Source organism: Simochromis diagramma, unplaced genomic scaffold, assembly GCF_900408965.1.
Source record: "Simochromis diagramma unplaced genomic scaffold, fSimDia1.1 OVJJ01000308.1, whole genome shotgun sequence".
NCBI lineage: Eukaryota > Metazoa > Chordata > Actinopteri > Cichliformes > Cichlidae > Simochromis > Simochromis diagramma.
The window spans coordinates 4,147,626-4,165,556 of record NW_024386785.1 but is presented as its reverse complement, the minus strand read 5'-3'; the positions used below and the strand labels follow the sequence as shown (position 1 = coordinate 4,165,556).

At 51.7% G+C, this 17,931-nt stretch overlaps 1 protein-coding gene across 15 annotated transcripts; it reads left to right on the top strand.

Moving 5' to 3' along the window:
- Positions 1-173: 173 nt before the first annotated feature.
- tpd52l2b (tpd52 like 2b) lies at positions 174-17,311 on the top strand. Of its 15 annotated transcripts, none has more exons than XR_005694646.1 (10): positions 174-401; positions 3,355-3,512; positions 4,500-4,648; positions 5,649-5,708; positions 9,709-9,756; positions 12,243-12,344; positions 12,987-13,013; positions 13,600-13,716; positions 13,761-14,940; positions 15,294-15,383. XR_005694646.1 is itself a non-coding variant. In XM_040022829.1 (10 exons), the coding sequence occupies exons 1-10, from the start codon at positions 383-385 to the stop codon at positions 15,378-15,380; spliced, it is 741 nt and encodes a 246-aa protein (XP_039878763.1). In that variant the 5' UTR covers positions 175-382; the 3' UTR covers positions 15,381-17,311. The 15 variants fall into 15 exon arrangements, 13 of the variants coding, with proteins under 13 accessions (XP_039878763.1, XP_039878762.1, XP_039878765.1 ...); XR_005694645.1 differs by having other exon boundaries at positions 13,597-13,716; XM_040022829.1 differs by having other exon boundaries at positions 175-401; positions 13,600-13,641; positions 14,892-14,940; positions 15,294-17,311.
- The last annotated feature ends 620 nt before the right edge of the window (positions 17,312-17,931 follow it).

The window sequence follows — 17,931 nt, the reverse complement described above, 5'->3', positions numbered from 1 at the left end:
GGACTGTTAAAAAAACGTGAAGACTCAGACACTGATGAATATATCGATAGTGGATTTTTTTTTTATTTCCGAGGCAGGTAATCCACTATTTCTTAATAAAATAATAGAGGAGTCATCAATAAATATTTCCCAGTCATCGCCTCCACGCACTAACGTAATATTTTGAAATTCCCCGCCGGATGTGCCTCTGTTGTTTGGCGTTAATTTCACGGACCGTGGGATAAACGACTGCTGCTCCCCGTGTGTTCTTGTCGACGACTTTCTGTCAGCGAAGCTGTAGTCTGGACGGTTTGTGCTCAGTGTGCCGCTCTGCTGTCCGCTGCGCTCCACCTGAAACTTTAAATCTTCGAAAGAGGAGTTTAATCCGCGACAGAGCGACGCCATGGACCCCGCCAGCCAAGGTAACGCTGAGTGTTAGCCTAGCACGGAGCTAGCCTAGCCTAGCCGAGTGTGAGAGTACGCAGAGCGGCTCTCAGCAGATACTTTAGCCACTTTAATCGGTCATAAACGGCCGACAGCCCACTGTGTGAGCCCGGTTTGACTGTACGAAGCTGGGAGATCACCGAACATTGGCCACAGGCCCGGTTCCCGGGCTCTGAGCTCGGGTTTGTGGGTTAGCCGCTGAGTGGAACTTGAATCATATTAAAAACGGAGCTCCGTGTTTACGGACACTGCCGACGTGTTTAACCAGCTCAGACTCCAGGTAGGATTGGCTGGCTGCCACAAACGCAGCAGCAGAGGCTCCTGTATTTACCTGGAGCCTCACCTGAGTGAGTCACCGACCCCTCCTGTCAGGTGGACACAGCTAACTGGCTGTTAGCATGCTAGTTGCTGCTGTGTCATCACTGACTTTTCAGACTGACAGCTTCATGTTGTGTTGACGCTGTGTTTACAGCTGAATCAGGCTGTGTTCTCTCACACTGCCAGGGCGGCTTAGCATGATTCACAAATCAGAATAAGCCTTACAAAGGGAAGTTTTAAACAGCAGGTGGGTGGAGCTTTTGTTTGTCGTGATGACATCATACAGCTGGAAGAGTAGAAAAAGTGCAGAATAGGTCAGCCTTAAAAGCAGCATTTAGTCAGACTGTGAAGGGAGCTTTGTCTTTATTTTAAGGTGAGGCGTGAATTCAGGTTTCAGGACAAAAAGGAAATGACTTCCTATTGATCATCTGCTTTTAATAAAGCCAGCACGTGCACCTTTCTGTCAGTGGGATTAAATTTACTCGAGCTCAAAAAACCCAGATTTGTTAAACGTTCAACATCAGTTCAGGTGAAGACGCTTGTTTTCAGTAAGACAACCCCAGAATGTGAGGAATAAACGGGACAGACGTGTCTTGCGTCGATGCTTGAGCCAATAGGATCCGAGGTGACCTGATGACGCCTCGGTCGGCTCCTGCAGGCCGTGCAGGCCCTCTCTCTGTGAACTCCCCGTGCTGCTCTGCAGCTCTAATGGACGTTTTCAGAGCAGAGGTTACTGCTGCCTCTCGTCTGTGCGCAGCAGGGCGGATAAAGAGGGACGTCCGAGTCTGTGAAGTGACCCCGCAGTAACTACCCGATGAAGCAGGAAGAGGTTTGCTGACTGCTTTGGGTCGGCCTTCAGTAACGAGGCTCGGTCGCTGCTGGCTCACAGGGCGAGGCAGCAGCTGTTGTGTCGTGTTATCAGCAGAAGTTTAAGGAAGGTGTGGTTCACATGCAGGACACGGCTCAGCGTCTGCAGACTCGTCAGACCGCTGCCACATCAGATGATGAAGCTGATAACGCGCACACACACACACGGTTTCTCTGTGAGGGCAGTGAGGAAGTGAGACCACAGCCGGAAGCATGAAGGATTAGGAAATGACTCTTCTTCAGGGGATCATGGAGGGATGTGCGGGAACAGACCCACAGTGATGACACTGACTGAGAAACCCTTTGAGGCAGCGTCACCTGATGCTTCCCACCTGACCCTGTCAGAGTTACCTGAAATATTCCAGGGTCTGATGTCTGGTCCCTGCTGTGTTAGGTCAGTAAAATCCTTTGGGGGTTCTTAATGTTTTGACCATTTTGAGTCAGGTGGTGTAAGCAAACGTGGAGGTGGAAGAAACTTTGATTTTATTTGTTACTCCCGCTGCAGTGATGTAAACTGGGAACGCCCCTATAGCAGCGACTCAACTTTCAAAATTAGAGTGGGGGGTTTGTCAGTCATAGATTAATACTGTAGCCCCACCCCCACCTGTGACACTAGCAGGACCGTTTTGTATGTCACATGAACGGTGATGTCGTTGCTATGGCATTCACGTAAACACGAGAAAGTCATTTTTACTGTGACTAAATGTTCCTTTGAAGGCGCTGCCCAGGTGCTTGCATGCGGCCTGTGCCAAGGGTCTGGCTGTAACGCTGTGTCAGCACTGCTGCTGTAACCAGGAAGTGTGGAAGGACGTCCTTCAGTAACGACATGAATGATGCCGGCGAGCATCGAGAGAACATTGTGTGGTGTTTTTGTGCCTCTGTAATTGCAGATGTTGTTGTCTATTATTTTCAAATGCTGGGCTGTAATTCCGAGGCTGAATCCTGCACACTCGGGTCAGTGTAGCTGCGCAGACACACACAAACACATTAAAGGGTGTTTGTGCGATGTGAAACCTGATTTAATGCATTATGACTGTCAGCACAGGGACAGCGTTACTTTAATGCACCGGGGGACGTTGGGTAAGAATCACTTTGACTGCCATCTGTCCATCGACACACCCCCGCCCAGTAAAGTCTGTGACAAAGGCGGGCTCAGACGGACGCACCAACCGTACAATAATCTGCTCTGCGACCGCGAGTCAGGATTTATTGGGGCCCAGCTGGCTGTGCTGTAAATGCGGGTAAACCTGCGTTGAGGTCATTGCTCATTGGCTGACACACCTGCGAGGTCACCATTATGGTGGTCTGTGTCGTCTCTACAGTCGGTCTTCAGTGAGATTTTTTTCTCAAGTGTGGATCCTGGTTTAAATGAAACGGGTGGAGGTGGTGGAGGTCACAGGGTCATCCTGCTGATTTTTACCATTTGCCGGTCTGACCGGGGTCGCCAGCTTTTCCTGCTGACTCATGTCCACCGCCAGTGGTCCTCCGTGTTGGACCGCACTGGTCCACAAGCTGCTACGCCCATCAGAACCAGTCCTCCCAGTCCTTCTGTTCCAGCATGACTCAGTTTCCCTCTCAGTGAGGCGGTGTTCGCAGCAGCTGCTGCCACTTCCTGTTTGATATCAGCCGCCGCCAGCACTCGCCTTTTCCTGTGTGTGTGTGTGTGTGTGTGTGTGCGCGCGCCTCTGTTGCTTTCAGCATTGTCTCAGTGTCTCTAATCCCGCCTCCTCCTCTTCCTCCTCTCAGATATCAACCTGAACTCTCCTAACAAAGCTCTCGGCGTGGATCGCACAGACAGCCTGTCCGACGTGCCCGTGGAGGGCGCTATGGGGAACCCAGCCAACCCTCCTCCACCTGGCCTGACGGAGGAGGAGGCGGAGGAGCTCCGCACCGAGCTCACCAAGGTACACACCACACCTGCTGAGATCCCAGGTGCTCGACAGCACCTGTGTGGTGGGGGCGGGGCTTCTTTAAGTGTTAGTTTGCAGTGTTTGGATCCAAAACTGGAGCTCAGAGTTAAGGAGTTTTGAAATGAAGTGTCAGGTGACTGATTACAGCACAAGGTTTCACTGAGCAGCTGTTTAATTTAACCCTCTGATCCTGTGACTGTCATGACATCATGAGCGCTGCGTTTACGCCACGGCCTCTGCGGTTAAACCGTTACTTGAGCCTGAAATAAAAATGGTAAATGGCCTGTGTTTGTATAGCGACCCCAAAGCGCTTTACACATCCAGTCATCCACCCATTCTCTCACACACACACACACACACACACACACACACACACACACACGATGGCAGCTACATTGTAGCCACAGCCGCCCTGGGGCGCACTGACAGAGGCGAGGCTGCTGGACACTGGCGCCACCGGGCCCTCTGACCACCACCAGTAGGCAACGGGTGAAGCGTCCTGCTCAAGGACAGAACGGCCGAGACTGTCTGAGCCGGGGCTCGAACCGGCATCCTTGTGATTACAAGATGAACTGCCAGCTCTTGAGCCACGATCGCCACTTGAGCCTGGTGTTTTTTTTATATTGAGATCAGACGCCCGGACTCGGCGGTCGCTAATGGACCGGGTGCTGGTTACCTAGGTAACCTTCTAATGTACATACTACCACTTCATACGTCAGTCAGCAGTATCTTGAGCTCTCACTGGTAGTCGCTACAGTTGAGAACAATTGTTATTTGCCCCGCCCCCTTTGTGTTGCCAGTGTGTGTTTGTTTTCTTCCTTCCTGTGTGAACGCGGCTTTCTCCAAGCCTCCAGAAAACAGTTTGAGGGGTGGGGGTGAATAAGGATGGTGGTGTTTACGGCCTCTCCATCAAATAAAGTGACTTTCTGTGGAGTTGGATTTAAAGCTCCTGTTTTAAGAAAGTCTGTGAATGTGTTTCAGGTGGAGGAGGAGATCAACACCCTGCGGCAGGTTTTGTGCGCAAAAGAGAGACACGCCGCAGAGCTGAAGAGGAAACTCGGCCTCAACCCGCTCAACGAACTCAGGCAGAACCTCACGAGGAGCTGGCAGGACGTGCAGACCTCCAACGCGTACGTATCTGTGAATGCGCCGGGAGGTTAGGCTGTCCTCGGAGAGCTTTCGTATATCTCGGTGCTTTACGTTTCAAATGTTCTCCACAGCTTAGACTAAATAAAGGCTCCATTCAGTCCCAGCAGATATCGCTCACAGCCTTCAGCTCTGAATAACAAGAGGACCGAAGGTTGGACTCATACAAACATTGATTTGTTCTGGATGGCGTCGCGTTTAATTAGCCTAAATTCATGTGTTTGATGGCTTTGGCTTCCTCAGCTGGTTCTGTCAGAGGTTTCTTCCTGTTAAAAGGGAGTTTTTCCTTCCACCGTCACCAAAGCTGTATCTGGTTTGCCACGATGTGGCCTGAACCCCGGGGCTGTCAGGCTGGGAGGTCCCCACAGGTGAGGAGACGCGCTGTTGAAGCGCGAGTACTGTTCAGCAGTCGGAGGCTCGCTTCACTGAGGCTGGAGGTTCAGCCCGAGTCTGTGGATCCTGATTGGTTTGCAAAGAAGAAACTGAACAAGTTGAAGGCCTCGGCTTGTGGCACAGTCACATCTGCACATAGAGTCCAGCTTCACCTGGTTTGGATCCCACCTGCTGATGCTGCGGAGGAGGTGTGATCCTGAGGATGTGCAGCGAGCACCTGGTGATAGACGAGCTTCTGGCACAGGATGCGAGAGGGTGTGTGCGAGTCCCTGCGGGCGCCGGTAGTAACGAGCTGCAGACTGACCCATCCGGTTTCACGTTGCATCGTTCAGATGAAACAGAAGCTGCAGAGACAGTTTCATCTCTGACGCGCTCAGACGCAGCGGCGCTCTGCGCTTTAATGGCAGCAAAGCTTTTCTGAAGGAAGGAGAAGTCGCTGCTGTCTAACCTTCTGTTTGTGAGGGGCAGCCAATCAGCAGAAAGTGGGTCTATACGGGGCGGAGCTTGTTTCAGACAGAGCTGCAGGATGACAGGAGGGGTTATACTGAAGTGTGATTCAGGCTGAGCTGACGCCGTCCTGTGTGTTTCCAGCTACGTGAGAACGGCTGAGACGCTGGGCGAGTGGAACGAGCGGGTGACCCGTTCAGATCTGTGAGTCGACGCCGTGCTTGCTGCTCGCTCTGTTTGCGCTCTCACGCTCTGACTTTTGCACCCAGCTTCTAACGTGTGCGTGAACATTTCAGCGGTCTAGTGTGGGAGCTGCTCAGGCTCACCTGTAGCTGTCTGCTCGGTCTCAGGTCCCTGAGCCGGACCTCTGCACCGTGTTTGTGCTGTCGGAGCATTTTTAATGACATCATGTGACCGATAACATGGCTGCTGTGACGTTTCTGTACTAACAGACCAGGAAGAAGGCTGAGCTCCAGTTACTGAGGACTGAGTGTGAGTCTGTGATGCTAGCATCATGCACCGTGGTGTCAGCGGACAGAGCAACTGCTGGAGTGAGTGCTCTGCTGTGAGGTAGCACTGAGGTGGGATTTGGTGTGGGCGTCCTGACCACAGCAGCCTGAGCTGCATGCCTCACTCACCCGAGTGTGTTTGGTTATCAGATTCTCTGTGGAGGAGCTAAAGGTTCAGTGTATTTCTTCACTTCCCCTCTCAGAGATCAGGTGTCTTTGCCTCCAGATGTGACGGTGTGTCCTCTCCTGCTTCCTCTCAGCATCAGTCTTCCTCTGTATTTTTGGCTTCTTCAAACAGCCTTCCCCCCTCTGCTGTCTGAGTTACAGGCTGTTCACTGCAGTCAGTCATTCATTGTTCCCCGCTGGTAGAAATCAAACGCACCTCCTCTAAAGGAGGCGTGGTCACTGTTTCATGTTTGTTTTTTCATTCAGTAAAAGGCAGCTATTGAACCGATGAAGGTCTTTGCTGGTGATTGGAAGCCATGTTGGTTTGACTTGTGGCTGTAGCTGGAGTAGACGCGCTGGGAGCTCGTGGGGAGAAAATGCCGCTGTGCCGTCATGGAGATGGGTGCGCTTGATTTATAAGACGAGGCAGGACAGAGCTTTGAAATGTTTCAAAGTCAAACCCAGTGACGGTAAAACGCGACTCGTTTGTCGGACCGTGGTTATTCACCATGCAGCTGCAGGCGTGTCTCCCGAGGCCAGCGGCTTCCGTCGCAGACACACCTTGGCGTTGGCGCCACGGGTGTTTTTACGGTTGACGTTAACGTCCAAAAACCCTGTTAAAGGTGACAGCGCTCCCGGACACGTGGAGTTGGAGACCCCACAGAGGATGAGTCGTTCCCAATGAGCATGTGCAGAATTGCTGCATCACTCAGAGCCTCAAGCACGCCATCTGACCCCGGGCGATCCCGGCTGACCCCTGAAACGACTTCCAGTCTGGGTCAGTCCGAGGGACACGTTTCTGTGCCAGCAGAGCAAAGAGACGCTGTGAATCGCAGCGTTCCCGCCCGGCTGCCGAGGCCTGAGGCTGCTGGAAGTTTCCAGGTTCCGCCTCTGTAATGAACCGGATTGGCGAGCTCGCTCGGATAGTTGGCGTGACCTGACGGGGCGGCGCTGCTGACTCGTGCTTGACTCACAAGCAGCAGCAGCTGCACCGGCGGGTTTCTGGTGTTTGTTCTGCTCGCAGAAATACACCAGCACGTCGGCGAGCGCTGTCGGTGTCAGTTTGTGGTCGTTCGTCTGCCGCAGGCGTGCAGTCAGCGTGGATTTTACTCTAATGCAGCTGGAAACGTGTCTGCAACCACACGGGCAGCTCGGACTCGCTGCTGCAGGAACGAGTGGGAGGAAAGGAATGCGAGAGAGGAGGAGGGGAAGAGATGGTGTTTTGCTTAGTCACATGATACGTGATATCCAGGAAGACGGGCAGGCGGGTGAGGCGCGCACAGACGCTGTGAGTTATGAACACGTCACGGCCGCGTGAATATTTTTAGATGTTCTCTTTTTTCCGTTTCCTCGTTTTGTGGATCAGCTGACTGAGCGTCTTGTCTCAAAGTAAACCGGAGGCGGTGGAGTCGGAGCCGTTTGGGTTGATGTGGCCCGTGCAGTGGGAGGGGACAGTTGTGGGCGGAGGCTGGCCTCGCGGGGCGGCTCCGGTTTCTGTAAAAATAACTGAGACTGTCTGCGAGGTCAGAATCGGATTGTTGCACAACAGGAGTCTGCTGTGCGTTGGATTCGACCTTATGCTGCAGCTCACCGTGTCACGTTTCAAAGATCAAAGTTTTAATATCATCACATCATCCATCCGTCCTCGTCCTCTGATCCTTATCAGGTTGGCGGGGGGTGGAGCCTGTCCCTGCGGTTAATATTTATCGCAGAGCTTCAGATAAATGGGTGAAATGTTCAGTGAGCTGATTAAAATGACCCTGAGTCCAGTTTGAACTCCATGGCATCATGTGATCACCAACACGCACGTTTCTCTGTGACTGTGGACTGAGTGGACGCTGACCACGAGGGAAGCGGAGACGACCTCCTTCCTGACGCTCACAGCTGCGGTCTCGGGTTTGAGCGGTGCGGCCAAAAGTCTCATCACCATGGCAACCACAATAGCAGCTTCACCAGCGCAGGTGTTTGAATGTTAGTGGAACACAGGATACGGCTCATTGTGATTGGCTGTTTAAACTGGGACCTGCACAGGCCCGTTTCTGATTGGTGGGCTAGGTCAAAGGTCATCACGACAGGCCCACAGCTACTTCACAACAATTATTCAAACAGCAACACAGTCAGCGCACACACACAGACGCGCGCGCACACACACAGGCACAGACACGCACACACACAGACGCGCACACACAGTCAGCACACACACACAGGCACAGACACGCACACACACAGTCAGCACACACACACAGGCACAGACACACAGTCAGCACACACACACAGGCACAGACACACAGTCAGCACACACAGACACAGGCACGCACACACAGTCAGCACACACACACAGGCACAGACACACAGTCAGCACACACACAGTCAGCACACACACACAGGCACGCACACACAGTCAGCACACACACACAGTCAGCACACACACACAGTCAGCACACACACAGTCAGCACACACACACAGTCAGCACACACACACAGACGCGCACACACAGACGCGCACACACAGTCAGCGCACACACAGTCAGCGCACACACAGTCAGCGCACACACAGTCAGCGCACACACACAGGCACACACACACAGTCAGCACACACAGACACAGGCACGCACACACACACAGACGCGCGCGCACACACACAGGCACGCACACACACACAGGCAAGCACACACAGACGCGCGCGCACACACACAGACGCACAGACGCGCGCACACACAGACGCGCGCACACACAGTCAGCACACACACAGTCAGCACACACACAGTCAGCACACACAGACAGACGCGCGCACACACAGTCAGCACACACACAGACGCACACGCACAGACGCACACGCACACACAGACGCGCACACACAGACGCGCGCACACACACAGACGCGCGCACACACAGACGCGCGCGCACACACAGACGCGCGCGCACACACAGACGCGCGCACACACACAGACGCGCGCACACACACAGACGCGCGCACACACACAGACGCGCGCACACACACAGACGCGCACACACACAGACGCACGCGCGCACACACACAGACGCACAGACGCGCACACCTGTAGGTTCCTCGGTCAGGGCGGCGTTCCTGTTTCCTGGCTCCGCCCTCAGCTGCGTGGCTCTGTGACTCCTGTGAACTCCACGCTGATCCTCTCCCTGCTCTGTGAGGTCTGAGTGTTTACTTGTGTACCTGCAACCTCGCTTTACGCCCCGCCCCTCGCAGCGGACCGCCGCCAACACGGATGTGCTGACTGTGTGACTGCTGTTCATCTGTGACGGCTTCTTTCAGCTGGAGGTTTTTATGTTGCAGATTTGTATTAAATGTGAATGTTCTTTTCCATCAACATGTTATATGAACGTGCAGCTCTGAATCCACGGCGGCGGCGTTTTTAAACTTCCTCCGTGTGCTCAGGAGAGTCGGCGTTCCTGTCCGGCCGCACACAGCGGCAGCTTCTAGCATGTTTTGGACGTTTTCAGCTGACGTGTGCTGTGAGTGTCTCTGTGTGATTTTCCTGCTGTTGTGTCTTCAGATATCTGTCTGCCTCGGCCACTTTGGATGACATTACCCACTCCGAAGCGTGAGTTGACCTTCGTCTTTGTGCTCTTGTCTGTCTGTAGATGAGTTAAGGTTTCTTTCACTTTGGGATTTGTGGAAGTTTTCTGTTTTCCTTTTGCTTCTGTGGTGCTGCGGCGGTGGAGCTGTTGCTAACGAGACGAGGAGACGTTTTCTGCTGTGGACGCAGCTGAAGCCTCCTCGTTACACTTTTCATCGTCTTCAGTGTTAGAACCAAAAATATTCAGGCCCTGTCGATGTTGACCACGTTTTCTCCAGTTATTAATCTAAAACAGACGTCATGCAGAGCGTTCAAACAGTCAAAGCTGACAGGAAGTGAAGCGCCACCGCCATGCACGTCTGGCAGGGATTATTGATTACAGTAAGTGTCACACGGACACAGTGGCGTTTATTCTTCACTGCAGCGACGCTCAGGTGGAGTAACTATCAGCTCGTCCAGAGCGACCCTCCGACGCGCCACACAGCGGCGCACACGTAGAGCTGCGAGCAGGAACCTGGAGCTCTTTGTTTACGGCGTCATCGTCAGCTCCCAGTCTGTTTTGGAAAAGCAACAGTGCAGAGGTTCAACAGTTTTAAAAAAAAAAAAAAGAAGCAGAAGATGATGACATCACAGGGTTAAATGTTTTATTAATATTAGGGTTACAGCAGGGGCGGGGCTCCGGGGGGCTCCAGGCCTCGAAGGCCGGCGTCCTGCAGGTTTTCAGACATGTCAGCTGATTTAAATGGCTAAACGACCTCCTCAACATGTCGTGAAGTTCTCCAGAGGCCTGGAACTGAACTGATCATTTGACCCAGGGTGATGCCTAAAAGCTCGAGGCCTGGAGTTCCCACCCCTGGGTTACAGGAAGTGTTATTGAAGCTCTGATGGTGGGTTGAGAAAGAAAACTGGAACCAAAAAGCAACAAACTCAGACCTGTGTGCTCGTTTCCAGCTCCTCATCTTTCTTCTTGGGTTGTAGTAGAGTAGCTTTGCATGATTCACAGTTTATCATAATCCTCCTTCATCTTGTGCTGCTCCTTGGTGGAGGTCAAAGGTCACAGATGCTGCTTTGCCTGATGACCTAATGCTGCGACTGCTTTTCCAGGCTGACACATCAGAAATGTTTGGTTTCTCACAGTTTTCCTGTCGTTCCTGGCCGTGCGTCGTGGCTGACGTTCAGAGTGAAGCCGGCGTGGAGCTGAAGCTGTCGGCCGCCCGTGTGTGTGTGTGTGTGTGTGTGTGGCTGAGATTTCGTGCTCCTATTGGTGGACCTCACAGAGGCCTGGGTCTGGGGGTTACGTTCAGATGCAGAGTAGAGTAGCCGGGGATCGAACCGCCAACGAGCCGCTGGTCCTCCCGAGCCGCAGCTGTCAGAGCTGTTACTCTAAAAATGTTTTTTTCCCAAAAGTAACCAAGTTACTTTCTGCAAGTAACAATCCAGCTCTGAACTTTTCACGTGCTTCAATCGTGCTGCTGCGTTACTGTAGTGTTGACAGACGCCTGCTGTGCGTGGAAGCAGCGAGAGCACGGCGTGTTCTGCTTGCCGTACGCGTCGTCCTGTCCGTGCTGGGATCAGAGGTGTTTGGAGGTAAACGGGAGCTCGACTGCAGGAATGAAAACAAGCCGCTGACTTCCTGTTGTTTTCACAGCTGGTCAGGCGAAGCCGTCAGTAAACTGCTGTTAGGCGAGTTATAGATCCGGTCTCTGATCCATTTGAACTTTAGCCCCTGCATTTCTCTGAGCTCCTACATGCGTTTTCTGTCTGGAAGCGTCCTCAGTCTGGACCCGATAAACCTGAGGTTCTTGTCTCGGGACCGCAGATGGACACAGCCGCTGCGAGCTCGCTCTGCGGTCTGCAGGATCAAAGTTGGCCCTTGTTGTTTCGTGTTTGGATGAGAGGGCGGACAGCGACGTACGGGAGCATCACACCTGCTGATCAGTAACGTCAACATAAAATCCTTAAAGCGGAGCTCCGCCTTCCTCAGCGCTCTGTTACAGTGACCTCACAGCAGCCATATTATTGGTCACATGACCTCATTAAAAAGGCTCCGGCAGCACGAACACGATGCCCTTTAAAGCGGTTACGGAGGAGGATCCACGGACCGTCAGGCTGTAACATGAGTCTGAGGGACGGACTCACTGCTGCCTCTGCTGGACGCTGTTGCATCTCAGGTCTCTCACATCATCAAACCAGTAGTGTGGCTCTGTTCGCTGTAACGCGCTCGGCTCGCCGCTGGTCGTGACCAGCCATCGGTCTCCCTGTCATGTTTTCCTCGTGCTGTGAGGCGAGACTGAAATAAGCTCTTCCTGCCGGCTGACTCGTGCCTGCTAACACTCCTGGGTTCTTGTTCCTGTTTCCAGTTTGTTCCAGAGGGAGGACGCTCTGCTGTGTTTAACTTGCTGTGTGTCGCGGCTGGTCTGTGTGAACACTAACACTGTGGTGCGTTTGTGTGTCTGTGGCGCTGCAGCTCAACACTAACGCCTCTGTTTCTGTGCTCCTCCTCTCTGCAGGTACAAGAAGACTCAGGAGACGCTTTCCCAGGCCGGACAGAAGACGACCGCGGCTCTGAGTACAATGAGCACGGCCCTCAGCAAGAAGATCGGCGACATGAGGTACAGTGCGACAGAGCCAACGTGGCCACCGCGCCGGCTCAGCTGCAGGAACAAATGTCAGCGGGGACGTGTGGACCCATCCTTACACCGTCCCCTGCTAGGCAACCTGGTGACGCAGTCTGTGGATCGTTTAAATCAGGTGGTGTGTTGGGTCTGCACGCCTCTCCTGCTGTGGGTTTAGCTCCCCGAGTGACAGAGTGCGAGCACTGCTCGGGCGACGGCCCGTTAACGTGGCTCGAAACATCAACCCTGTCCCGTCCTCGCCAACGCGGGGGCTCAGAGCCCCCGCGTTGGCGAGGACGAGGCCCGCCTCAGACCGTCACCAGGTTAAACCCGGCCACGCGTTTCTTCCTGCAGCTCTGACTTCATCTCCGGTCGCGCCCTGCCCACCCGCAGCTTCACTGCTGTGATTGGGTCGTTACCCAGCTTCAGTGCTGAGTGTGAGTAAAGCCAGCAGTGTGACGGCGGCCAGGAAACGGGACGCGGCCCCCTCCACTCTGCAGTTTAATCCCTGTAGCTCAGTGTGTGTGTGTGTGTGTGTGTGTGTGTGTGTGTGTGTGTGTGTGTGTGTGTGTGTGTGTGTGTGTGGCCTCACGCTCTCTCTCTCTCTCCTTCTTACCGCTGCCTTGGTCTGACCCGCAGAGCTCTGCCGTTCTCTAACTCCTTTAGGTAAGCCTCCACATGTTGTCATCCTCACACGGTCAGTCACGTGACCTGTAATTATGTAAACACAACACTGGTCCACTAAGAAGTCAGGTGACCCTTTAAAGTGCCTCAAGGGGACTGCTGTTGTGACTTTGTGCTGTGTCAATAAAGTTGAATTCAACGTTTGTAGTGATGCTAGGCTCAGGTTGCTGTGGAGACAGCTTCATTTCAGTTTGATGGTTCTGTATGTTCATGTATCAGCGCCAGTTTAAAGTGCTGTGCTCTGATTGGCCAGCCTGACAGGAAGACGTTTCGATGATATGAGCTGAAAATAAAGTAAACGAGTTAAAGAAACGATGCTGGGCGTTCCAGCTGTGCAGAGGATGTTTGAAAAACTCAGTTCTTTCAGCGTCAGACTGCTCTGCACGGCTGTGACAGCTGATTTAACGTGTGTGTGTGTGTGTGTGAGTGTGTGAGTGTGTGTGTGTGTGTGTGTGTGTGTGTGTGTGTGTGTGTGTGTGTGTGTGTGTGTGTGTGTGTGTGTGTGTCACTGCTTCCTGCATTGTAACACTTGCTTTTCTGTCTCTTCTCTTTAACGCATTCAAAGTAGCAACTATTCCATTCGCCACTCGATAAGTATGCCCGCCATGAGGTAACGTAACACACACACCTGTACCTGTCTGTGCTCGCTAACATCAGCTCACTGAAGGCGTTCAAACCTGGGGGCGTGGTTACACCTTTAAATAAAACAGGAAGTGGGTTGCCAGGTTGGTTTGATGTGGGGAAATGAGGTGGAGTTTTTATTGGCTACTTTTATTCGAATACATTTATTCGACTCTGCCGTCAGCTGATCTGATGTTTCCGTGGCAACATGAAAGTTTTTGATTTTAGTTGTTATTGTGTTGAAGTTTGTGACGCTGCGGTGACATAATGAAACGTTGCTGCGGTGGCTGTTTTCTTTGTTTGTTCTTTCCAGTCGCAGCTCGTCTGCAGTGAAACACAAACGACACAAACATGTGTACATTGTTTGTTTTTATTAAAGCTGCTTTTATTTCATGATTGAATATTTTATCAGGTCCATGACCCAAAACGTCGGGCTGCTGTGAGTCTGCAGATCTCAGAAACTCACATTTTATTCACAATAAAACATAAAACATGACGAGATGTTTGGATCGGTCTGACCTCAGATCAGTCTTAAAGGAGTCCAGAGCAGATGGCGCCATTTCTTCATCGTGGTCACGCGTGGTTACTCCTCCATGTGATGGAGCTGTAACCTGCACGTGTGGACTGCACGCCGAGCTGCTCGCATACGGCGGTTTCTGGAAGCGTTCCTGAGCCCGTGCACTGATCGATCACAGAGCGGTTTGAAGGTTATCGTCCCCGCGCACAGAGATTCCTCTGAGTATGCTGATGATGTCATGTTCACAGTGAGGATTGCTGTAGGTTGGTGAAGCTCTGCCCGATCATGTGACCCAGCTGCTGACAGAATAGAATCGAATAGAATCGAATAGAATAATCCTTTAATTGTCCCACAAGGGGAAATTTGGTTGTAACAGCAGCCAGAAAGACACACAAACAGGACACAGGACACCTGATCAGCTGATAAATCTTCCTCCGGCTGTTTCTCTTCTCGGTTTTCAGCGTTTTGTCGACCCGTCCCAACTTTGACGCACGTGCTGCCGCCATCAAAGTCAAACTTTATTGAAATGGTTCATTTTCTCCTTTAAATGTTTTCTGTGAATCAAATCTGGATTTATGAGATTTGCAGATCATCGCATTCAGTTTTTATTCACACGGCATCCTGACGTTTGGATTTGGCGTTGTTATTAAAGAAATGTGATGTTTGTTAGATTTGATGTGGCGGTGTTATTCTGACTCTAACCTCGTGTCTCTGCTCCGCAGAAACTCTCCAACCTTCAAGTCCTTTGAGGATAAAATGGGGAACCTGAAGGTGAGCAGAGGTCTGGAGATGCCAAGTTTAGTGTTTGGAGGAAAAGGATCAAAGTTGAACATTTAGTTCAGATATCTGCAGTACGAGCAAAGGTCAAAGGTTAATGCAGAGTTTCACCACAAGGTGGCAGCATGTTCTGTGTCCAGTGTCGATTAGTTTCCTCTTTGCATGTTTTTGCTCACGGTGCTCCGTGAGTGTGGGACAGGAAGTCAGCTTTTCTTTAGTTTCAGGTTTGTGTCTGAAGGTTTTAAAATGAAGACGAGGCTTTAAACGGAGTAAACAGGAAGCTGATGAAGGGACGCGCTAACCGCATCACTGACCCTCAGCTGTTTCCTCTTCCTCTCTCTCTTCAGTATAAGGTCGTCGGTCAGAGAGGAAATGGAGACGCCGTCAGCTCCCCCACCGACACCACCCCCACTCAGGAGAACCCGTCTTTCTGAACACTCGCTCCCTCCTCCACCACCTCCTCGCCGCCACCTTCTTCACGACCTTAGACTGTACTGTTACCACCTCGTCGCAGAGCCACACCTCCACCTCCACCTCAGCAGCTCGCTCTGTAGCTGGTGGCAGAGTGCACAGCCCCGCCCCCGAGCCCCGCCTCTGTTTCAAACCCGTCAATGTTTCAGAGGCCACCCGGCTAAACACCAGGCGCTAAAAGATGTCACCTTCTGAAACTTGACGGCTTTTATTTTGGAGGGAACCCCCCCCCCCCCCCAGTGTTCATACTCATCCAAAAAACAAACACACAAACCTCCTGCGGGTGTAGCTTTGGGGGCGGGGCTTCTGCAGGTGGAGGAGGACTATATGGGCCTCTGTGGGTGAGCGTGCTCTCTTCTTTCTCTGCATTCACACTGTGAGCACACGCTGCACAGCGCCCCCCGCCGCGCTCTGTGTAAACGCAGGCAGGTGTACAGGTTAGCGCTATATACCTGCGAGGATGGGCGGGGTCAGGACCCGGGAACCCCCGCCCTCCTCGACCTTCTCCACGTACACGCACATCCCACCTGAAACCCCCGCTGTGTAAAAAAGCCCTTCAGCCATTTTGTATTCTCTGAACTCTTTTACAGCTTTGCAGACGTTTTTACGTAACTTGTATCGGCGCGTACCAACACAGGTAACCAAACTGTCTCCGGTTCACAGGCGTGTCGCTGAAAACGCAGCTTCCTGTTTGTGAAACTGGCGTCGCCAGTCGGAGCGCAGCCGACGCTTCAACGACGCTTCGCCGCGAACGCTACCTGCTGAATGTCACCGCTTCTCAGTCGGCCTTACTCGCGTTAAAAGCTTCGCCCGCTCTCTGATCCAGCCGCGGGACACGCCCACCCCTCGCCCTTTGGTTTTTCTTCTTCTTCTCTGGGTTTGGTGAAGGACGGGACGCCCGGGTGTTTGTGGTGTACTCACACGGGGCGCGTCTGGTGTGCCGCTTGTCTTCGTTCGGGCCAGCAGAGTAACTTCCTGTACAGAAGCGACCACGCCTGCAGATGAACTGCGCTCACGCCAAACAACAGAACAACTGACTTTTCAGATTTTTTTTCATTATTTGTAAAACGCCATGAAGTACCGTGCCAATCTTTGTTTGTGTGCTTTGCCAACATCACTCCTGCCCGCTGACGAGCTCGTTAATAAGACATCCTGCTTCTGTGGCGTCCGACTGCTCTGTGACAGGAAGTGGTCATTGAGGCGTGCCGCCACGTGTGAGTACACCTGAGAGGGAGACCTGTCATCAGTCTTGCGGGTCTCCGCTGTGGGTGTTTCTGCTGCCCGCGGCTGTCCTGCCTCCTGCGTGCGACCTTATTCTTTGTGTTGATCATTATGGTAGACGATGAAGATGATTTGTTAGCTGCTTCCTGATTTTCTTTCCTTTGCTTTTCTGAGGTGGTTTCTTCTTTGTAAAATGTCATCAGTTGCCAATCCTGAAATATCTGTTACAGACTCTTTCTTTGTGTCTCTGGATCTCCTCGAGTGTCTCTGCGCTTTGCCAAGATTAAACAAACTCCTGCACACTACAAGAAATACTCCTGAAGTCATTTACTTAATAAAAGAATCACATTTTTCTTATGCACAGGGGAAAGGAGATCGTCAGTGTGAGAAAAATGCGATTTTGAAACTAAATGAATTTTCCTCCTTGAAAGCTGCACATGAGCAGTTTGTTTTGGAGAGTAGATGATGGATGGAGTGAGTGACTTCTTAGTTTTGGGACGTGCAGCACACCACGAGCATGCTCACTGAGGACTTTCAGCTTTATTCGGGTCCGGGGCCTCTCTCATGTAGATCGTTAAAGGGATCAGATTTGGAAGCTTATGGTGAATTAATTAAAAACATTTTGGTTTATTGTAAATGTTTGGATATCAATAAAGCATTCCTTTAAATGAAACGTGCCCTGTGATCTCTCGTCTTCACTTTCACTGCTGTGCATAAATTTATTGACACATGTTTAAAATCTGCAAATTGAATAAACATTAATTAAAGTTTGATTCTGGATTTGAGGCTCTCCTTTTTCTGAATTCATGGAAAAGTATTGCTGAATTTAATTGATTTAAATTCAGATGAAGGCTGCAAAGTTAGAGAAATAAAGCCATGACCATCTCCTGGGTTGCTAAATGTCCTGAGTTTAGAGTCAGCTATGACACCTGGGCCTGAACAGGAAGTCAGTTTGACGGTTTTTGGGTTTCAATATGAGAAAACGTCAGCTTTTAAAAAAACAAGCTGCATGCATATTCTATTCTGTATGCAAACAGCATAGGTGACAGAGGCTGAGGTCACCGAAGGTTAAATATGTTTACAGATTTTCGTCTTGATGCATTCTCAATCATCCAGGAAAGTGAATCTTTGATCAGTGGTTGTTGATCAATGGTGATGAGAATTAGCATAATTATGATTAAGGAACTGACCTCCCAGCCCATTGTCCCTTCAGTGGGCTGGTTTCAGTCATTATGCAAATGTACTGTTTATAAGATTTGGGGAGTCCTGCAGTCAGCTGAGACTGAAGAAGTC